The sequence below is a fragment of the Notolabrus celidotus genome, chromosome 2 (genome assembly GCF_009762535.1).
Source record: "Notolabrus celidotus isolate fNotCel1 chromosome 2, fNotCel1.pri, whole genome shotgun sequence".
Classification (NCBI taxonomy): Eukaryota; Metazoa; Chordata; class Actinopteri; order Labriformes; family Labridae; genus Notolabrus; species Notolabrus celidotus.
In genome coordinates this window covers 8,891,146-8,912,759 of record NC_048273.1, presented here as the reverse complement: position 1 = coordinate 8,912,759, position 21,614 = coordinate 8,891,146, and the positions used below count along the sequence as shown (strand labels likewise).

The following is a 21,614-nucleotide window of genomic DNA, read 5'->3' as shown; positions in this document are numbered from 1 at the left end:
GGGCAAGGTAATGTAGAGTAGGAGAGGGTAAGGTGGAGTAGTGTAGTGTAGGGTGGAGAAGGGTAGGGTAGAGTGGGGCATGGCAGGGTAAGCTAGGGAAAAATACGTGGGTTTGGTAGAGTAGGGTAGGGCAAGGTAAGGTAGAATAGGATATATCAGGGTAGAGTTGGGTAATGTAAAGTAGGGTAGGGTAAGGTTAGGTAAGGTAAATACATGGGTTTGGTAGAGTAGGTAAGGTAAGGTAGAATAGGATATATCAGGGTAGGGCAAGGTCATGTCGAGTAGGAGAGGGTAAGGTGGAGTAGGGTAGTGCAAGGTAAGGTAGGGTAAAATATGTGGGTTTAGTAGAGTAGGGTAGGGCATGGCAGGGTAAGGTAGGATATATCAGGGTAGAGTAGGGTAAGGTAAAGTAGGGTAGGGTATGGTTAGGTAAGGTAGGGCAGGATAGGGCAGGGCAAGGTAATGCAGAGTATGGTAGGGTAAGGTGGAGTAGGGTAGAGTAAGGCAAGGTAAAATACATGGGTTTGGTAGAGTGGGGTAGGGCAGGGGAAGGTAAGGTAGAATAGGATAGATCAGGGAAGAGTTGGGTAATGTAAAGTAGGGTAGGGTAAGGTTAGGTAAGGTAGGGCAGATTAGGGTAAGATGGAGCAGGGTATGTTTGGTAGAACAGTATAGGGTAGGTTTGGGTAAGGTAATGTAGAATAGGGTAGGGTAGGATAAGAAAGGGCAGGAAAGAATAGGATAGGGGTCGTCTAGGGAAGCATATTTTATGATAGCATAGGGTAAGGTAGGGTAGGAAGGGATAGGTCATGATATATTTAACTTTACACAGGGGAGCACAAACGAATGTCTACCACATATTACCCCATCACTCTCATTCCCCATGTTCTGCATTAAACACATAAAAGTGAGAGAGATCAGAACACTGTGGAGTTACTCCACAATCCCCACACATTTCTCAAATTTCCGAATGAGGAGAGCACAAGTTTTAGAACCAGATCAGTTTGCATCAGGGAACTCTGAGTACGAGCTTTCGCCATCTTTCTCCATCTCCAGTCGATTTTGTGGAGGATGTGGGAATCTTATAAAGCGTCCACAAAAATCTTTATATTTGTAGCTTTGAGGAAGTCTGGCTCTGAAAACATCTTGTTTTTATCAAGTTTTTATTGACATCTGACTGACAGACCTCATCAGTATGTTGAGTCCTCTTATTCAGAATAAGGAGCCATTATATTTGGTCACTAAACAGTCGGTTACAGAATAGTTTGCTGTGCCGATGATGGTTAGCAATTAGCATACACATGCAGTGTTAACAGAGACTTCGCTGTTTGTTTTCAAAACTATGCATGCTATGCTTAATGACAGCTCCTTAGCAGTTTGCACGGGACAAGTTCAACACTTAAAATAATTCATCCACCGCCTGAATTAAACTAAAATATATAACCGCTGTCAACGCTGGAAACCCCTCTGTAGGCAATTATCCACCAAAGAGCTGAGACACCAGAGCATTACCTCAGCCCTGGGTTTCATGACACTAGAATTATGAACTAAATTAAATTATATTCACACTTGTTTTGACACCATGGCAACAAAACTCCTGAGTGCCAAACGTTGAGTAATTCTCTTATTCTTAATTTCCCGTGTGTGCACAGTGCTGGTACAGAAAGTCACGCAACATGACTCCACATTGGAAATACAGTTAATGATTTCATTTGTAGATAAATCAAAAGAATCCAGAGGAAGTGTGTGCTGTGTCTTTATCTGCTGACTATCAGCAGCCCTCTGTCTGTATTTACTGATTTTCTCGTAATGTCGCCGTGTTTGTGTCATGTGTTGCTTTTCTTGTGCATTTTCTTGTTGCTGTGTCTAGCTATGATTTCCTTCTTTATATTGTAAATATTATCTTGTGTTTTCATCTACTTCCTTTTTGTGTTCAGTTGGACTTTAAAAATATTGTCATTTTGCACTCAGGTCCTTCTCCTTTGTTTTTATTACCTAATGTGACACGTAGAGCTCACAGCCAACACTCTGCATGTCGAGACACCTCTGTGTCTCAGTTTGTCTGCAACAGACGCTAATATAACTTGTGCATTTTAAGGAGTTGCCAAAAGGACTTGAGAAGATGTTCTGTTTTTCACCAGTGATTGAGAACAGTCAGTGGTGTCATGGCTGATGGAGAGCAGAGCAGGATGACACACAGCTGCATTTAAACAGAACCCAGCTTGTTTAATTCATTTAGACACCTTTATGGACAGCCCGGGTCCTTAATGTTCACAATATTTGTGCTCAGGCACTTGCATGAGCAGCTAGGGGTCCTTACTATGGTTGTTTATTTGTTATAAACGTTGCGTGTAGCGTGGAAATTTATTTATGTGATAGCAGATGTCACATGTTGATTGATGTCGTATTGCTAACGCTAATGCTAACTCATGTTGTGCCTGGTGGGCCTTGTCATTAATATTTACATTCTGTTTGTTATGGTTTACAGAATACCATCACATCGCCCCTCATCATTCTTAATATTACTAATGCATAATTTGCCATTGCTGTTATGCTGTTGCATATGAATAACATTAAAGAGCTGAACTGTGAACCGCATATCCTCATTTACTCTCTGACCAGAGCAACACTTTCATGACCGGGTGAAGCATAATCTCCAAAAATAATTGTTGTGAAACAATTAGAAAATAAAGTCACATTCTGGCACGATCACTGCTGCTTTCTCTTGTTTGCTTGTGGCATCTTTTTAAAGTTATATTTTTAGGGCTTTTTTTTGCCTTTATTCCATAGGACAGCTGAAGAGAGACAGGAAATATGGGGAGTAGAGAGTTGGGGAAGACATGCAGGAAATGGTCAACCGCTCGGGAATTGAACCAGCAACCCCTGCGACGAGGACTGTAGCCTCTGTATGTGGGGCGCTTAGACCACTAGGCCACCAGCGCCCCGCTTGTGGCATCTTTTGGTTAAAAATATGACATTAAATCTGTAGTTTTTGTAGCTCTGGTACTTTCCCATGACTGTAACAGTGACGGACATTGTTTAGTTTTAAAGCAGGTGGTATCAAAATTGATTGAAATCTCATTATTCTTTAGACTTTTGAAAACTTATCTGACTGAATTTCATATTAGTATTCAGATTTCAGATCGTTTTACTTTTAAAATGCTGACTATGGCCGACATAAACCCTTTTACGACATAGTTAGAGGGCTGTTGTGGCCAAGCTATCTTTGGTTCATACTCTTTTTTTCTTTTGAAGCATCCTTTTATTCTCCTTCTTCATGCATTGCATTTTCCTTGAAAGCAAATGCCTGTTCTTGCTTTTTGCCTCATGACTCGTTTAATTTTGTGATCCCTCATAATTTGCACTTTTTAATTCCCCTTCTCTAATCCATTATCCATTTGGTTGAATTTAAGATGCTACCCTTTTAGCATCACTTGGTAAACCAACTCACCGCTGATGGAGAAGAGTGTGTACGCCTGCTCCCCGTCCACCGTAGCCACACATTCCAGAGTGTTGAACCGTCCCCTGCTGATGTTCACCCTGCTCTCCACCTCCGTCTTCCCAAACCTGGGACTGAACAGGGTGACGGTGATGACGTGCTCCTCCTGGGTGGCATTCAGCTGTTGAGAGCACCTGCAGGCAGAGGATTACATCTTGTTGACACAGAATCATGGACCCATTGGTGTGTTGTCGGGTGAGGGCAAACAGGCATTCTTCCCCCCCGAATCTCTGCAGGACACACATTCCTCCTCTAAGTCCTCTGAGGAGAACTTTACCCAGAATCAAACACACATGTGCTCATATTTCTGCATATTTTGCAGCAGTTAGTCCCTAAAGAGGTCACAATAACAGAGGAAGGATTAGATGCTATGGCTCCATACCGTAAAAACAAAGTACCTATGTGTTGTCAGGTCACATGACTCTGTTTCTGTACATACAGCACATGTGCGTGTCCATATGTAATGATCATTAATTGGATTTAATCATACTTAAAAACTGGCTTATGATTCACTGTGCGTGTGTCTTTGGGATTGGTGTCGCAGGTGCTCGTCCTTAAACACACTTTACGTTTGACACGCAACGAACCGAGTCCGTCGCGTGTCAGCTGTATCCAGGCAGACTCCCAAGCCCCCCTTCCAATAACAGATCAATTATTTCCAAATCCCTCATCATCTTATGAATGTCAGCCAATCACAAGTCAGGGCCATTTAAATCCCAAATTCCGCCGTCATCATCATTTCAAAGTTACTTTAAGGATCCCTCCAGATGCATCAGATATGTCTGAGTCTTAAACTAAAACTAAACTTCAGATCTGAAGTAAAGGATTTGTCTTCAAGCAAACATGCAAGAAAGTTATGGATAAAGTCAACAACATGTAGAAAGGTTTCATTTTCTACATTTGAACAGTGTTAAATCAACATAATTCTAATTACAGGATTGCTTTAGGGTTTTATTTTGCACAGAGCTGCTTTCTGTTTGTGCATTTGTGTTATAAAACTAATGACTGGTGTCCTAACGTGTTAAACCATCATTATGACTTCAGGCAGCAGATCTAAAATTCAGCTCACAGAATTTGATTTTTTTATTTTTGTTTTTTATGATACAGCCTGGATTCATTTTCCCCACAGAAATATTTTCAAATATGTTTACAATTTATATTTAGAAAGATTATGTGATGGCGGAAGTTTAAACAGTTTAAAGCACAAATATTCAAGATTTAAAGCTCCTGCAAGGACATTTTCCGTTGTGGCAATTTGGTGCCCCCTGTGGACAAACTGGAAACTTGTATTTCTTACTGATTTCATCCTCTACTTATAGAAGTTCTGATTTACAGTGACAGATTTCATCCTGTCTTTTTACAGTCAAATCTACCATCCATCCAGATTTTTTTTAGCTGTGAGAAAGGTAAACAAAGACGGTCAGGGCAGCGTGAACTGAAATCTTTTTACACCTACCCCATGGCAGCAGACATTAAAAATAGCAAAATATAAATGATGTATTTTGTATTTTAAAATCTTAGTTGCTTTTGTGGCTCATAAAGAAAATAATAATAATTTCAATCAGTTTTAAAAGTGGCAAAAAACTCCTCACATGAGCTTTAAATGATGACTGAAATTCAGGAAACACTCCATCCTTTAGTTCTCCCGACTTGTAACAGCTTTGTTGACATTTCTTAGCTACCTCTTAGCATTGCAAACCCTTAAAGTCTAAAAGACAAGCTTTTGATGTCAGAAGTTTTCTGCACCCTATATTAGACATACAGGGAGACCCAAAAATGCCACCAAATGGAAACTTCCAATGTGAAAGTGTAAAAAACTGCAGTACCCCGAGTGTCCACTTGAGGCTGGCCCCAGAAGCTTTAAAATCCCCATTGAAGCCAATGTTAATATGCTCATGTGTAAAAGCACAAATATATTTGAATATAGTAAATATAAATATCTTCATAAATATCTGTAAATATCTTCATAACTCATCTGTTTTGAAGATATTAAGACACAGTTAGGGGTGTGGCTGAGTTGATTGGCAGGTGGGCACAGGGTAGCTATTTGCCAAGAGGCTAACAACCTGCATTGACTCGCACTCTGCCTGTGTTTGGGTTGATCCAACGTAAGGTGGAGTTTGCATTTCCAATATGGCACCTGCCTCATTAGGCTCCAAAATACAAAAAACAGTCAATGTGATGAAAACAACAACAAATTTGAGTAAGAGAGACAAAAATCTGCAACGAAGAGACTCTTGTATTTTACCAAAAACTCAGATATGTGACTGGAAGTGAGGTGTGCTGACATTTCAATGCACCACAGACTGAAGGCATACAAGATAATTTCTGCCTTGTTGTACTTTAAAAGATTTGTTGGTGATATTAAAATTAGGAGGACACTAATTCAATATATTTAGAAGAATTTTGTCATGGGAAACTAAGTTTGTCTTGGATTGATGACTCTGTTCGAACATCGTCTCTTTAGTTTGAGGAACACCACACTCTTCTGCAGCTGTATTTTAATAAATGCTGGCTACAGTTTTTACAGAATACAAATGAAACATGTTTCATATTCAAAAGATCAAGAGCTGAGATTTTAATTGGCTGAGATTGTTCTCCTAGTTTCTGGACAAGCTGAAACGTCTTATCTACATCCACGTCTTTGTGAGTTACATCAGTGTTAGGGTCAGCCTGTCAGCTCCACAGTTTACACACAACACTGAAGGGTTTGATCCCATGTTGAACCTTTTGTCTGAAATTGAAATAAGCTGTGAGAGAGTTTCACTGTGACATGACTATGTGTGAGTGGGAAATGCACACAGGAAAGATAAATGAAGCAACGTGTCCGTAAATCAAAGGAAACGTAGCAGCATTTTTATTTGGCTTAAAAAGAGTTTCTATACATTTCGATATTCCTCATTTTTCAGCAGATCTCAGCTTTAGTACCAAATCCTTTATTTCAGTCTGTGTTTTGGTTTTGAATAAATTAAGAGCTCTTACATAAGATAGTCAACTCACAACTGTCATTGTTAAACTCCAGCTGGTGTAGGGATAAATGAAAACACGTTTCCAAACTGAGCTCATGGCAAAAACAGACCCAAACAGGAACACGTGCGTGTTGCACGGAGTGTCAAGCGTACAAGGTAAGAAGCTCTCACAGTCTCCCACCTGACATAAGGCTGCTCGCAGTAGTACCAGGTGATCTGCGGGGCGGGGAACCCCTCAGCCACGCAGCGTACCTGTCCATCCACGGGGCCGTCATGTGACACGATTTCAGGTTTACCTAACAAACACAAGTTAATGTCACAGTATGTCAGGGTGAAGAGAGAGAGAGGGAGACAGAGGGAGAGAGGGAGAGAGAGAGAGAGAGAGAGAGAGAGAGAGAGAGAGAGAGAGAGAGAGAGAGAGATTTCTCGAGGGAAAAGGTCAATAAAAAACCAATTCCCACATGTCAGTGATGGAAGATGAATGCACTGTGCAGTAATGAGATTCATTGCATGGCTTTAGGGAACAAAATACCTTTAAAAAATCCATCATCTAACTTACTGATCACAAAGATGGTGGAGGTTTGGTTAACTGATGCGTCACGGTTCGAGGCTTTAAAGGTGTAGACTCCACCTTCGGACATTTTCAGTCGCACCAGCCTCAACTCACTGCTGTACCTTCAAAACAACAACAACAAACAACAACATATGAATTAATTGGTTACATTTTAAAAGCTTATTGTTGAATACTTTGTCCATTTAAATCTTTTGTGTGTGTTTTTTGCAGTGGATTTCTTAAGCCAGCAGCACTAATTCAGGCTGCTTTGACTGTAACCCTTGGGAACAAATGGGCTCATTATAAAGGTGTTGTTTTAACTACTTACTTAAAACCACAAGTTTTGATTAAAATGTGTTAAATATTTTTATTTTACTCCAAGAAGCAGTTTTTGCAACCCCTTTTGTCGAAGCCACCAGGCTCCTTTTACAAAAACAACCATTGCACCCTGCAGAAAACCAGAGTTGCTCACCCAGTGCTGCCTCTATCCATTAATACGTTTGTGTTATGGTTTGCCTTTGGTGGTTTAAATTACTAGGCAGGATCCATCACAGTATTTTTATGAGAAATAAACTAAATTAACTTTTTTATCCTCTTTTAAAAACACTTTTCTTATCCATGTACTTTAAAAGCAGATGTCAGCCGAGCGTCTTCAAGAGGTTACTATTCTTTTTTAGGCATGATCACTGGCAGGGTTTTATCATTTTATTTTATACATTCATAATTTTATAACTTTATATTTCATTTTTTTTTCTAGTTTTTTAAATTATTCCAACATTTTTTTGTTTCCTTTTATGTGTCTCCCTCACATTTATCTTTTATTGTCTTTAAGTTTCATGTTTCATGTAATTTGTAAAGCACTTTGTAAGCCTGTTTTGAAAAGTTCTATGCAAGTAAATTATTATTATTATTATTATTATGATCATCTTCATCTTTATTATTATTATTAGTATTATTAGTATTATTATTAGTAGTAGTATGATAATATTTTTTATTATTATAATAATAATTAGTATTATTATAATACTAATTATTACTATAATACTAATTATTATTATTGTTATTATTATTTTCTTTAATTATATATATTTGATCATTATTACTATCATTATTATATTTTTGATCATTATTAGTATACACTTTAATTATATATATATTTTATTGTTATTATTATTGTTAATATATATATTTTTTCATCATTATTAATTTCATTAGTAGTAGTAGAATGCTTTAATTATTATATTTATTTTATTATTAGTGTATATTTTATTATTATAATTGGTATACACTTTATTTACACATTTTATTATTATTATTATTATTATTATTATTATTTATTTATTTATTTATTATTATTATTATTATTATTATTATTTATTTATTTATAATTATTATTATTATTATTATTATTATTATTATTATTACTAGATAGAGACTCCCATGTTCTTTTGAGGTAAAATTACTGTTTTACTGTATTACTGTTAGTCAATAGACTCTGGCGGCTTTCAAGAAAATCCAGCAAAGGCGGGGCTCCTTTTGTTTAAAAAGCATCTTCCTTTCTCACAAAATAGGTCTTCATCTCTAGAAAACTCCTTCCAGTAATGTTACAGACGGTTTGAGTTACAGTCTGATACTTTCGGCTACAAAACAAGAGGACACAAAAAGATTGTGTTGCAGTCGTTACAGCCTGTTTCATCGCTGCAGGCTGAAGCGATCTACTGAAACAATACCAACACCTTTCAATCTTTGAGTCATAGTGAGTCCAAAATATGCAAAAACAGATGCAAAGTGTAAAACACCAGTCATATTCTCAAAGAACAGTGTGTTAAATGTGTGTATGGATGTTTAAGTTGCATTTGAACAGAAGAGAGTGTATTCACTTTGCACTTAAAGCTGCATGAGAAAACTTAAAGCGTTCAAATATTTGCATAAATGATTACAAACAGTCTTCTGTTTGTCTTGTGTTGTTTTTGCACATGTGTTCTCAGGCGTTATGCAAACGCTTAACAAAGGTTAAGTCTTTGAAGTTTCAAATTTAGCAACCCTTATTTTCCACCAATGAAATGGATTTATTGATTCTGACTGAACACAAAGATGTTAAGAAACTGCTCCCGCTCATGCATGACTTGCTTTAGGCACTGAGGTCCAATATGGGCCCAAAGGTCATGCCCCACTCTTTCAGTTTTAATAAAATGTTTGTATGAGACACCATGAAGCGGAGCTAAAATGCATTAGCAGTCTTGGATAATATTATGTAACACATCTATCTGCAGAATAGAGCTCTTACTGTGGATATTTCTGAAATCTGACACATCCAGTTTCTCCAGAAACCTCCAGGCACTTTTTAGAAATTCAAACTTCAGTTCTCAGAGAGCTGTGACGAGAGCAGCCACAGCCAAACGGGAGGTGTTACATTCCTCTAACAGAGTGTAATGAGTTTCTTCATCCGTGTGGTACAATGTGCAGGAGTGGGACGCTACCAGGAGTTGTGTGTGTGTGTGTGTGTGTGTGTGTGTGTGTGTGTGTGTGTGTGTGTGTGTGTGTGTGTGTTGGTGTTTTCTCACCTGTACTCGTAGCTGTGTGTGGTGATGACATGGTCGCTCGTGTTCTGCAGCTCCTGACCCATGAAGCTCCAAGAGAAAGTGTGTGGCTTGGGGTAAGCCTCCAAGTCGACGTTCAGGGACAAACTCTCGCCTGAACGCACCTGGATGGTTCTGTTTTCTGTGGGCGCTAAGTTGATGAATCCTTTCTCTGATAAACAAAAAATAAAAATATCAAATGAGATGCTGCGCATGAAAAGTGGTTTACATTCCTGTTTAATCATGTTTGATCAGACTTTTATATGATGCAGGAAAATGCTTTCGCGGATGACAGAAGAAGTACAACACATTTGCTGAATTGCAATCTCTCCTTGCCCATCTTCTCAGATGAATGTATCTTTTATTTAACCTCTATCGAAACATATCTGCATCTGAGTGCAGATAACATCGTGCATATATGCTTCTCTGGCCTCGTGCATTTGCTTCTCTGGCCTTGTGTGAGAAACTGCGATTCAGGCTGTAAAGAAGAGGATCCTAAAGCACTCAGAGAGACATTTACTGACTTCACCAAGAGCGCCATATAATAATCTGTGGCCCGTTTGAGAGCAAAACAGAGTGACTTCAAGGCTTTGAGAAGAGTTTCATGTCATGTTGATTCTGGCGCGCCCCCTTGGATAAAGTCGGTAGTGTTTATTACAGGATGTAGCATAAATTTCCCATGAGCAACATCACAGATCTTCTTCGAAAACCTACTTTCTTTGTTCAACATTGATCAGGATGCAGAGTGATGGGGTCATGTTTTCATTTGAAGCTACATCAAGTTATGAACTTTAACTTAATGATGTCTACATTTTATAAACTCTAGAACTCAGTTTAGAGAAATGAGAGTTAGAGCGTGTGAAGTTTACTCACCGTTAACATCGAGCCACAGTGACTGCGTGCTGACCCCCTTCTCGTTCTCCGCTTCACATCGGTACCTCCCGACGTCCTGGGCTTTGACCGCTGCGATGTGCAAGGTGGAGCTGCGCACGTGCGTGAAGTGCTCCGACGTGATTCGTGACGCACTGTCAACCTTTGCTGGTTGCTGTGGATACCAGACGGCACCCTGTCAACGCCCAGAGATCTCTAGAGATTAACCCCGTCTGCATGTCTATCCTCGCTGACAGACACACAACCGCCAGCATGCGAACGCACACTCAAACGCACACTCGAACGCACACTCAAACGCTCAGACACGTGCATGCATACAGTACCCCACATACAGCCAAGATCCTGAAGCGTGGAAAGCACAAAGTGTAACCCCTGTTCCAGAGAAGAGACAACCACTGACAGGAGACACACAGGGAAGAAACTCTGCAGGTAAGAATCTAAATTTACAAAAACACCACAGCGTTTTGTTTCCTGTGAATCACACTCCAGTTCCTCAGGTCGGTCTTCACTAAGAGATCATTATTTGACAGCATGTTTGGGACCAATTTCCATTGCAGCTGTTTGGTTGTTCATAAAATAAACTCACGCTGTGGGTCTGATTCCCCTGAGCTGGTTATTAGTGGTTGCCTCTTCTCTGCTTTCAACAGTTTGAAGAGGCCAAAGACATCCATCAATACTCGGGGCTGATTCACAAAGAATGGACTGCAGCTGTCGACAGCACCATGAGTTGCAGCTTTCTGTTCTGTCTCTCTGATTCACAAGGAAAACTGTGCTACATCACAAACATGCACACAAGTTTGTGCAGTCCAGAGATGTTTCATGCTTTCACTTTGCATCTGACTGAAGAGAGGATCTGTCAGAATCTCCTCTCAGCTGTGAGAGGCATGCTCGCTCACTGAATGAATAAAGAGCTGCGAGAGGATGAGGCTGCTCTTTTTCTGGTTATTGTGACGGCGGGACTTGACAGATGCGACGACAACAGTTTTATGTCTCCTTCCCCGCAGCGAGACAGCAAGATAAATTAACACTCCAAACCTCATCCTGCTCAACGGCTCATGCAGCACCAGAGGATGCAACAGTTAAGAGAGAGCATCGTCTTTATGTTGGCGCTGTGAGAATAAAGGCGTGGTCAGACCAAATGCAAAGGAAGTAAATGACAAGAGGATGTGTATTCCCTGAGGGTGCAAGAAAATGGGACACATGACGCAAATACTGGGATCCCCAATAAATTCACCTGATTCTCTTGCAAAACAACAATCAGCTATAAGATTTCCCTGAATCCCTTAAATGCATCAGATGTGATCGAACAAACAAACAAACAAACAAATTCAAAAAGTAGTTTTCTTTGCTTTGGTGTCAGCAGGAAAATATTCTGTATGGAGAGCAACAGCAGGTGTTCTCAGAATTCTGTCTTTGATGTCAGAATTCTGAGAACAAATGGAACATTCCGTGAAAAAACATCAGTGTTTCTAATACTCTTTCATAGACCTCTATTCAACAAACAAACATTGTAAAGTAGTTTTCCTCTCCTCTTGAGGACAGACCTGACAGAGCTTTTTACTTTCAGCTACAACTAACCTGTAATTACAGATTCTGATTCAGAAACATGTTGAATCTGGATCTCAGGGTCTGGATTTTAGTCTGAGAAGGGTTCTGGTCTCTGTCTGCAGTCTGAGTAGTATCCACCAATCAGGTGTCAGCAGGAAAAACAGTCTGTATGGAGAGCAACAGCAGGTGTTCTAGATTTCTGACATCAAAGACAGAGTTCTGGAATCTGTCTTTGATGTCAGAATTCTGAAAAAAAATTGAACATTCCGTGAAGAAGGTCAGAGCTAAAAAAAAACATCAGTGTCTCTAATTCTCTTTCATAGACCTCCATTCAACAAACAAACATTGTAAAAGTAGTTTTCCTCTCCTCTTGAGGACAGACCTGACAACGCTTGACTTTTGCCTTTTGCCTTTTGCCTAATCTGCATCATGTTATTTCAGCAAACTTACAAGAACATCAGTTCCTGTTTCTGTTGAAACTGAGACTCACTGGAAACAGATAAATGGCATTTTTTTGCCGTTGCTTTAATCTAATCTCACACATTAATAATCCCTCTTCCAGCTCCTGCAATAACCAGTACGAATGTTTTCTTTGCATTTGATCTGAACACTTCTCATCACGAGGCCCGACAGCAGAGAAACCTCTTCTTTGTGAATCCACCCCTGATGTGAAGTATCCTAGTTTAATCTGCCACCAGCAGCGCTACACATGCTCAAGAAATGCAGATGAGTCTCACCGAGCCGGGCGGGGTGAGCCACTCCAGCTTGATCTCTCCGTTGACATTTGTGGTGTTGCAGGTGAGGGAAAGAGTCTCCCCCTGCGTGAGGATGACTCTCTTTGACGCAAGCAGCTCGATCACAGGAGGAGCCATGGGGACTGAGAGGAAACACAAAGACGTGTTACGGAGCTCTTAACCTTTGAAACAACAATCTGCATGTGCTCATGAAGATGCACCTCTTCACCTGGTTTCACAGTCAGGTCATAGTTATGTGACCTGACCAGCTTTTTCCCGAGCATCCCCGTGCACACATAGCAGCCTTCGTAGGCCTGCTGCGTGTTGTGGATGATGATGCCTTGCTCTGGGCTTGCAGAGAACTGGAGACCAGAGGCCAGAGCTGTGCTGTTACACGATTCCAGGCGCAGGTTGTCCAGACTTGGATCAGTTGCCAGGCAGGGGATGGAAGCAGCGTCTCCCACACGAGCAAGAATGTTGTGCACCATTGATTTTCTGAAAGGATTGTCAGGATCTGCCAAAAAAATGAGAAAAAGCAGAATCGCACTTGAAGAGCTTCAGAGCTGAGAGTGAGGCTGCATGGAGAGCTGCTGGAGCTTCACTTTGTGACAGAAAGAAACAGCCTCCTACTTTTACACATTAATCAATGCTGGCATGTTTACTTCTGTACAGATTACTACTTGTATTTGTTGCTTCTAATCAGCGGTGGCCGTTATTGGATGGCTGGACTCCACAAGTTTAACAAAGGTGCAGTTTTCTTTTGCATTAATCATTTATTTCTGCAGCATGGTCTTCTTTATAGCGTTTGGTTCCCCTCATTCAAATCTCCTCTAACTGCCACAATGAGTCCCATCAAACTGAGAGCTGCTTTATCTTAAAGCCAGGTGTTTAACCAAATATAAAACAAGATAAAGCGAAAAAGATGCAAAAAGAACAAGAGCTACTGTGCCATCACACCCACTTCTTTTGTGCCAATGTTAGTGTAGAAGTTTGCTGCATGGAGATAAACAGTTGGTGCTTCTAATTCTCCAGTTGGTGCCGTTACACCAGTGCAGACGGAGGAGGTCATAACAAGATAATTAAATTAGAAGTTTGGTTAAACTGTGTTACAGTTTTTAATCCCTCAGACTTTAAAAGAGACAACTCGCTGTTCTGCTTCTCTGAGTTTAACCTCAAGCAGCTCTGGAGCTGTTTTATCTGCTGGAGCGTCCTTGTTTTGTTTGTCTCATGCGCGAGCACAAGGATGCACATGTCCATGTTTTCACACTACTACGCTGAGGCACAAGTGACGATGACACACGAAGAAACTCACCAACGTGCGAACAAAGAGAACGATGACCACTGTCAGATAATAAACCTGGATTCGAACAAATCACTCAATCAAGCTTTATTTATAGAGCACCTTTCATACAAATCAAATGCAACCCAAAGTGCTTTACAGCGATTGAAAACAAGAAAGAAGCAGAAATAAGATAATATTAAAAAACAAAAATGGATTTTAAAATAGAGACTAATGCACACCAACAATAAAATATGTGTAATTAAAATAAGTTAAAGCGTCAAATTAATATTAAGAATATAAACAGTTAAAATAAATAAATTTAAAAAGGGTAAGGATAAAAGTGGAAAATAAAATTAAAGCTAAAAATATCAATAAAACTGAGTAGATACATTAAAATACATAAATGAATGAATAAATAAAATTAAAATAAAATAAGATGAACAGTTAAATTTAATAAAATAATAAAGCAACATTTAAATCAATATAATAGTAAAAAGTAAGTAATACAATTGTTAAACCCTACATAAAAGCCAGACTGAATAAATATGTCTTAGTTTACATTTAAAAGTCTCAATATCATGCACTGGTGGCCTAGCAGTCTAAGCACTCCACGTATAGAGGCTACAGTCCTTGTCCCAGAGGTCGCCAGTTCGACTCCCGGTCGGTCAACCATTTGCTGCATGTCTTCCCCCCACTCTCTACTCCCTACATTTCCTGTTTTTCTTCAGCTGTCCTGTCATTAAAGGCAAAAAAATGCCCCAGGAAACACAACTTAAAGGTCTCAATATCTCCATCAGCTCCTCTCAGATCCTCCGGCACGCTGTTCCTTAGTATAGGAGTGTAGTGGCTGAAAGCAGCTTCACCAAATGTTTTTGTTCTCCTATTAGGAACAGCTAAAAGAGAGGAGCCGGAGGATCTGAGAGGCCCTCCTGGTTCAGACACTAAAAGCTGAGATGTAGTCTGGTGCGAGGCCATGCGGCGCCTTGAAAACTAGTAAAATCATTTAAAAATCAACACAAAAAGAAACAGGCCAATGTAAAGATTTTATAACAGGCAAAATGTGTGCTCTGCTTCTGGTCCTTGTTAAAACTCTTGCTGCTGCTTTTTGTATTAATTGCAGTTTGTTTATTGTGTTCTTTGGAAGACCAGAAAGGAGAGCACGACAGTAGTCCAGCCTGCTGGTAATAAAAGCGTGCATTAGTCTCTCTGTGTTGCTCAGAGAACAAAGTCTAACATATTTTAAAACGAGGGTTTATAAATGTTTAATGTCCGCAAAATGCCAACATGTAAAGAGTGCAGAAGTTTTAAAGCTTCATGCATTTTGTTTTTAATAATTGTTAGAAATCTTTCTAAACTTTTGGACCCACAAAAAACGTTGCAGTATTTTGTGGGACGGATATTTTGTGCACAATTTCCCGTGAAGACATTTGGATCACAGACAACAGCCTCTCTGAACAATTCCCACTCACACACAAGAGCCCGAAACACAAGGAGCGCAGTGTGTGTGTCTGTGCTCATGTGTGTGTAGTGTTTGGCCGCACTTTGAACACACAAACACACACACACACACACATACACACCAGTTGCTGCTCAGTTTTGTTTCCGTCCACAGAACTCTGGGGGCCGTAGTATCGAACCACACTTGCTGTTTCTATGGCAGCTCGAGTGTCGCCAAATCAGCCGGAACAGAAATCTTCAGGATTAAAACTTTAAATCTAATAATTCCACCAATTTGTGTCCAAAATTGCAGAATAAACAAGCAGACAGGCGGATCTGTTATCAGGCTTGAGTTCTCCAAACACAGAGATCCACCCTGCAGAGACAAAGCGCTCTGTGTTTACCTGCACAAGTTTCTCCAGCAGAGTCAATATTTTCTGATAACACCACATCCAAAGCCTCTCTTACAGACTCGTTAATGTTTGCAGCCTCAGAGGTGCATGTGTGAATAGTGGAGTGAGTGATCAGCACATGATATCAGCCTGCAGGAATGGCAGCCGGCCAAGGGGATGTAGAGTCACAGAGAGAAGGAAATATAGTCGAACTCAGTCATGCTCTTGATAAACAGCCACGGTATCTACTGTACCTGTCCGGGGCAAAGCTACAAACACCTTTCTCTGCACACACCCACACACTGATCTCACTGCAGAGGAAAACATCAACACATCTCTCCGGCTGTAACCTGCAGTCTGTTCCTGCTTTCTCTAAAACTCACTTCTCTTTTTCTTTATCCCACAAACACACACATGAGAACGCCGTAAGAACGCCCTTGAACACAACGCCCCGATACCCTTTAGGAATGGGGATTTCAAGCCAAAACACTATTGGATAATCATTGGTATCTTTTTGACGATTATTTGAAAAAATCAATCATCCCCCCTGTCCTATTAACAGCCCGTTTGTGTGGCAGTCACATTAACCAGCATGAGGATGAGGTGCTGCTAGTAGCAGGCACTGTCAGCGTCTGTCTTGTCTTTATGTCGGTGTTTCTGTAACACGGCGTGGCGTGTGTGCTTTCATTTTACAGCCATGCTCAGTCTCCAGAAATGTTTAGTAGAGTGAGATTCAGAAACAGAGAATGTTTTCTTCTTCTTTTGCTGTTTAATGCGGTTAGCATTCTTCTTCTTCTGTTACTTAATGCGGTTAGCTGACAGCTTGAAGACGCTCTATAGCCACCGTCTGGGAATACTGTATTACAACCAGAAATGATGAAAAATTGTACTTTTAAAATGATAAAACATTTGAAGTAACTCTTCTATTTTTTACTAAGTGAATGAATATTCGAATTAGGGATGTAAACAATTAATCAACTATTGATTAATTGATTGTTAAGAACGTACTTGAACACATTTTTTTGATTTGATAATCTGTCACGTGGGACAAACATCATGTGGTCTCATATTTGGTTCAGCTATCAGGGAGGTGTTTTAAGTTAAGCATGTTTCGATGTGAATCAGCTGACTGAAGGTGTTGCACACAGCAGAGACGCTCAGCTTGGGGCTGCGGCTGAGTGACAGGTCTCCAGGAGCGCTTTTTTTCTCTGCTGCCGGACTGATTCTGACCGGACTGGGATCCCAGCTGACTCCTGACCGCATTCACATGCTTATTTTTCAAAATAAGAATGAGTAGACAGAAAACTGGACACTGTGAGTCTGAAATATGTTTCTGTTCAGTTCCCTTGTTGAGAGCTGAGCCTTCACTTTTATGACTGTATGTCCGCGGAGATAATGAGCCTGCTCCACGCGTTGATATTCAGTGTGTTTAACATATTGAACACCTCAATACGATCCGTAGCTATTCAATACTTTCAGTTATATACATTGTGTCGTGAAGGAACATTTGATTCAAGGGGAAAAAAGCATTTAGCATTGTTTTTGACATGGAAAACGTTCATGTTTTTTTTAATGATCATTTCCAAAGATTCACACGGAATATAGTTGAAATTTACATCCCTAATTTGAATATTCAAATATTCAAAAATCATTGCCCATCCCTAGTACCTTTCACATAGACGTAGATGGATGCCTGCTCCCCCGAGCTCTCCTCCAGGCAGATGTAGCGCCCCATGTGAACGGGCTGAGCCCTGGAGACGTGCAGGGTGGACATCCCGTCGATCTTCTTCTCCCCCCGCACCCTTGGCCGGTCCTCCCGCTGCCACTGCATCGCCTTCTCGCCCTGACAGTGCAGCTCGAAGGGTCTGTTGAGCACGACAACGATGTGGGGGTCAGCGGGGGTGATGGTGGGCTTTGAGTCTCCTGTAAGGGGGACAGAGAGAGAGATCCACTGCAGACCACACACAGCAAAATCATGATGGGACAATTTGCATGAGCCAGAGTTTGCAGGATTAACCGTGCATTATTATGATCAGTGAAAAGTTGAACTCAAAGCTGAGTCATGCAGCAGGAGAGAGATGTTGCGAGCATTTTGTCACTGAGGCGGATGCTCGAGTAACGCTGCAGAATCAGCTGCAGTTTCATCTCAACTGACATACCAGAGTTTACGAGAGTCTGAATGTATCTCAGTTAATTCAATTATTTCATGCCTTCTCGCTCAGCATGAGCACATTTATCTGTTGGATGGAGGTCTGCGTTTAATGTTAATGCTTTCACACCACTTTGATGCAGCTAGATGAAGCAAAGCTAGCTGATAGCTACTCTCAGATTGGTGTAAGTTCACTGGTGAAGAAGGCGTGCGAGTTAGAGATAACATGCAAGCTTAAATGCTTCCTTAATCATTACTTGTTTTATCTTATTACAGGTTACATCCTGATGTGTGAACTGCTCCAACCAAATCTCCACAAGGTTCATAACAAGCTATGAGTCCAGATTGAAAGCATTGATCACATGCCCAGAATAAACCCGGAACAACAGGGTCTGCAGTTTGGCACATAGTGTCCTTTTTGACTTATCTGCGGCTTCTTACATGTTAAAAATGTGTGAAATGCTTCTTACAAATTCCCACACACCAAAATAATGTCTTCAATATGCTTCATTCAGCAGCTCAAACACGAAACACTTCATCGTGTATCATCAAAACAGATGAATGCTCTCATTTAAAACACTGGAAACAGATTTGTGAGATCGGAGTGACACAAACAGATATATTCTGATGGTAATGACCGGTTGTTCACTTCGTCTTGATCAGCGGAGGAGCTCTCTACAGCGCTCTGTTGTTTAGAGCAGAAGCTGAGAGCAGTGCCGCTTCAGAGCTTCAGGTAGAAGCAACACCCGGAGGCTGCATCATCTTATGACCGCTCTGATTTATCTCTGGACCTCTTGCAGAGTGTTGGCTCCAAAGCTGGGAAGCACTGAGCTGAAGGTTTGTCTGCTTCTGTAGCACTTGAGTCACACATTTTGGAGGATGAACCGGATTGCACCGACACTTAAAGATTTAAATTGCAGCAGGAACTAAACAACCAAGCAAAGATGTACAAATGAGGAAACAGCCCTCTTATATTTGGCACAATATCAAAACACAAACTTTCTAAAAGGGAGGAGCAACCCAAAGTGTTATATGTGGCACCAACAGATGCAGGTGAGAGGAAGTGATAGAGGTTAGTATTTATAGTCTGCTCTCTCTACTGAAACCGGTTGTTATGATCAGCGCAGGATCCCCGCTGAGTGTGAACCTGCTGCTGACAATAACATGACCTCCATCCTCATCACAATAACAAATAATGACATCATTCATCCTCTCATCCCCGCAGTCTGCACTTTGATGACTGCTCGATGAAGAGTGTGTTGGTGCGGTGCATCCATTAGAAACACTTAAATTCGTAGAATCACAGAACAGCAAACATCAATGTATCATTACACAGAGATGGGTCTATTTAGAGACTGTTAATAACGCTGCTGGCCCCTGTGTTTGCTCAGCCTCTGCGCTCATGCGTAAATATTTGGCTAACAACTGTGGAATTTAACGTAAAGATTGGGATGACAGCGTGACAGGGAGGAGCTGAAACAAACAAGACTTGCGACTTCTTCATGTGGAGCTGTGCGCTATTCATGTAACTGTGATTGTGTGTATCGATGATATCATCTTAAAGCATGGGGGGGTAGTTAATTAGGTCTGTAGGCTGTTGACTCGCCCCAGGCAAACTTCATTGTGTATCTCACTCTGTCACATGACAAACAAGCCCGTGCGCTCTGCCCGGAGATGTGACACTCATTCAAGCTCCCTGCTGAAATCAACACGCTGCATCAATTAGGATCAGGCTGCCGATCAGGTGAGGGAGAATCCACCTGATGCGCGCAGAGCTGAGGGAGCAACACGACAGCTTGTGTGTGCGCTCTGACAGAACAGCTCTCCATTAATTTGCGTTTCTCTTCAGAAAATCCCCCAAACTTTGTTTCCTCCTGAGATAAAAAGCAGAGTTTGGATGAAAGGGATAGGGGTTTATGAGACTAAATTCTCATAAAGAGCTCAGAGCAAGTCGGTTTATTTGTGTTAAAAAGCACAATCCAGTTTTTACGGGCCGTGACCTCCGCAGAACACACTCTGAAGATGCTGCCAAGCTGTAATAGCTGTAGCATGAGAGTAGAATCTCACACCACTTCAAACTGTCAGAGAGATTTGAAACACTTTGAGACACATGTGACAATACATATCCGACTACTACGCAATGAAAAACAGGAATGCCAGAGAGCTCGTTGGCATGCCTCCCAGGAATCTAAAGGTTTCGACACATTTCCATACTAACGGTTATGCGCTTTATCTCGAGGAGCCTGCGCCTCCATCGAGCCGTTACAAAGTCCAGTTTCTGCAGCATCCCACTTCACCTCCACCGTGTGATTACTTTTTTGTTATGGCACCCTGCTGTTCTCTGAATTAAACATGAATTATTGAAGCTGCATCCAGATCATGAGCCAAACTATCCGCTTCCCTCATCAGGTTTCAGAGACTTCAGGCTCCCTTATCGGCTGCGCTCTCCGCGCCTCCTCCCAGAACAAAGAAAAGTGCAGAAACGCACAACACTGCGATGCAGAGCAAGTGGACCGGCTCACTTCATCAGAGCATAGACTCTGTGTGTTACTGAGCTGAAAGGAGATGCATCTGAATACTCATTAAAACATAATCGAGCCTCTGCTTGTTGTGAGCAGCAACAAGTTTCGTGCGCAAAGTGCAAACGTCTTACCTGGACGGAAGGTTAACTGTAGAAAGACAGACAGCAGTATCCAGTGGTATTCCATAGTTATAATTCCATCGGTTTAGCTGTAAAGGTGAGCCAGTTCCTTTATGATAAACGGAGCTATGTGTGTTCGCAGAGCGCGTCAGAGTTGAGGGAAGTTGACTGCGGGCTGAGAGAGAGACGCGCTCACAAGTGTTTAAAGGCACAGATGCGCAGTTGAGCTCGCAGCAGCAGCAGCAGCCGTCGTCGTTCTGCAAACATGCTGTTCTCCAGGAGCGCGCCAGAGGGGCCGGTACAGGCAGGGCAGGTAGCTCTGACTGACTGAGGCGTCAACAACATGTTTTCAGGAGCCACTGGTGGAGCTTATTACTCACACGGTGCACGAGGAGAGGGAGGGGACAAGCGCGCACACTCAGACAAAGATACAGGCGTTCACTGCTGATGTTACATGATCTGCTTTGACAAATTACCGGACCAAACATCATTACATGTCCTGTCAGACTTTAAAGAATGCACAGATCCAAAACATGGAAACTCTTCCTCCAGACTGTGATTAAGATTATTCACTTTGTTCCACTTTACGCGCCTTTTTTCAACACACTTGAAGTCATTATAACTGCAATGAAAACCTCTTAAATTGACTTTGGAACACCACATAACGAGCTCTTTGTCTCCAAACCCCCTCTGATACCACATCGCATTTTTTGAACCCTGGCACGCATTCTCAGGCGGCACAGCTGGCCTGGTGCTCCGCCATGGTGGCTGCTTCTGATGCTGCAGTGCTGAAAGAAATGATCTCCTCATATAAAACAGATGCCTTTACATCTAAAGTGTAAGGGACTTCACCTCTAAAGTCAGAGCTTATAATGACAACATATTACTTCTTGTTTGAGCCATGCACATCTCCTTCTAGGAAACAATTTAAGACTTCAGG

At 41.2% G+C, this 21,614-nt stretch overlaps 1 protein-coding gene across 1 annotated transcript in view; it reads right to left on the bottom strand.

Annotated features, from left to right (window-relative positions):
- The window catches only part of kita (KIT proto-oncogene, receptor tyrosine kinase a), a 46,734-nt gene extending 25,902 nt beyond the window's left edge, over positions 1–20,832 (bottom strand). The window contains exons 1-9 of the mRNA XM_034701451.1: positions 20,687–20,832; positions 17,553–17,807; positions 13,003–13,287; positions 12,777–12,916; positions 10,474–10,666; positions 9,586–9,772; positions 7,028–7,143; positions 6,650–6,764; positions 3,452–3,633 (exon numbers count right to left, since the gene is read on the bottom strand). Coding sequence (XP_034557342.1) covers positions 3,452–3,633; positions 6,650–6,764; positions 7,028–7,143; positions 9,586–9,772; positions 10,474–10,666; positions 12,777–12,916; positions 13,003–13,287; positions 17,553–17,807; positions 20,687–20,741 — 1,528 coding nt within the window. The 5' untranslated portion in view covers positions 20,742–20,832. The remainder of the gene's footprint in view (positions 1–3,451; positions 3,634–6,649; positions 6,765–7,027; positions 7,144–9,585; positions 9,773–10,473; positions 10,667–12,776; positions 12,917–13,002; positions 13,288–17,552; positions 17,808–20,686) is intronic.
- Positions 20,833–21,614: the final 782 nt, after the last annotated feature.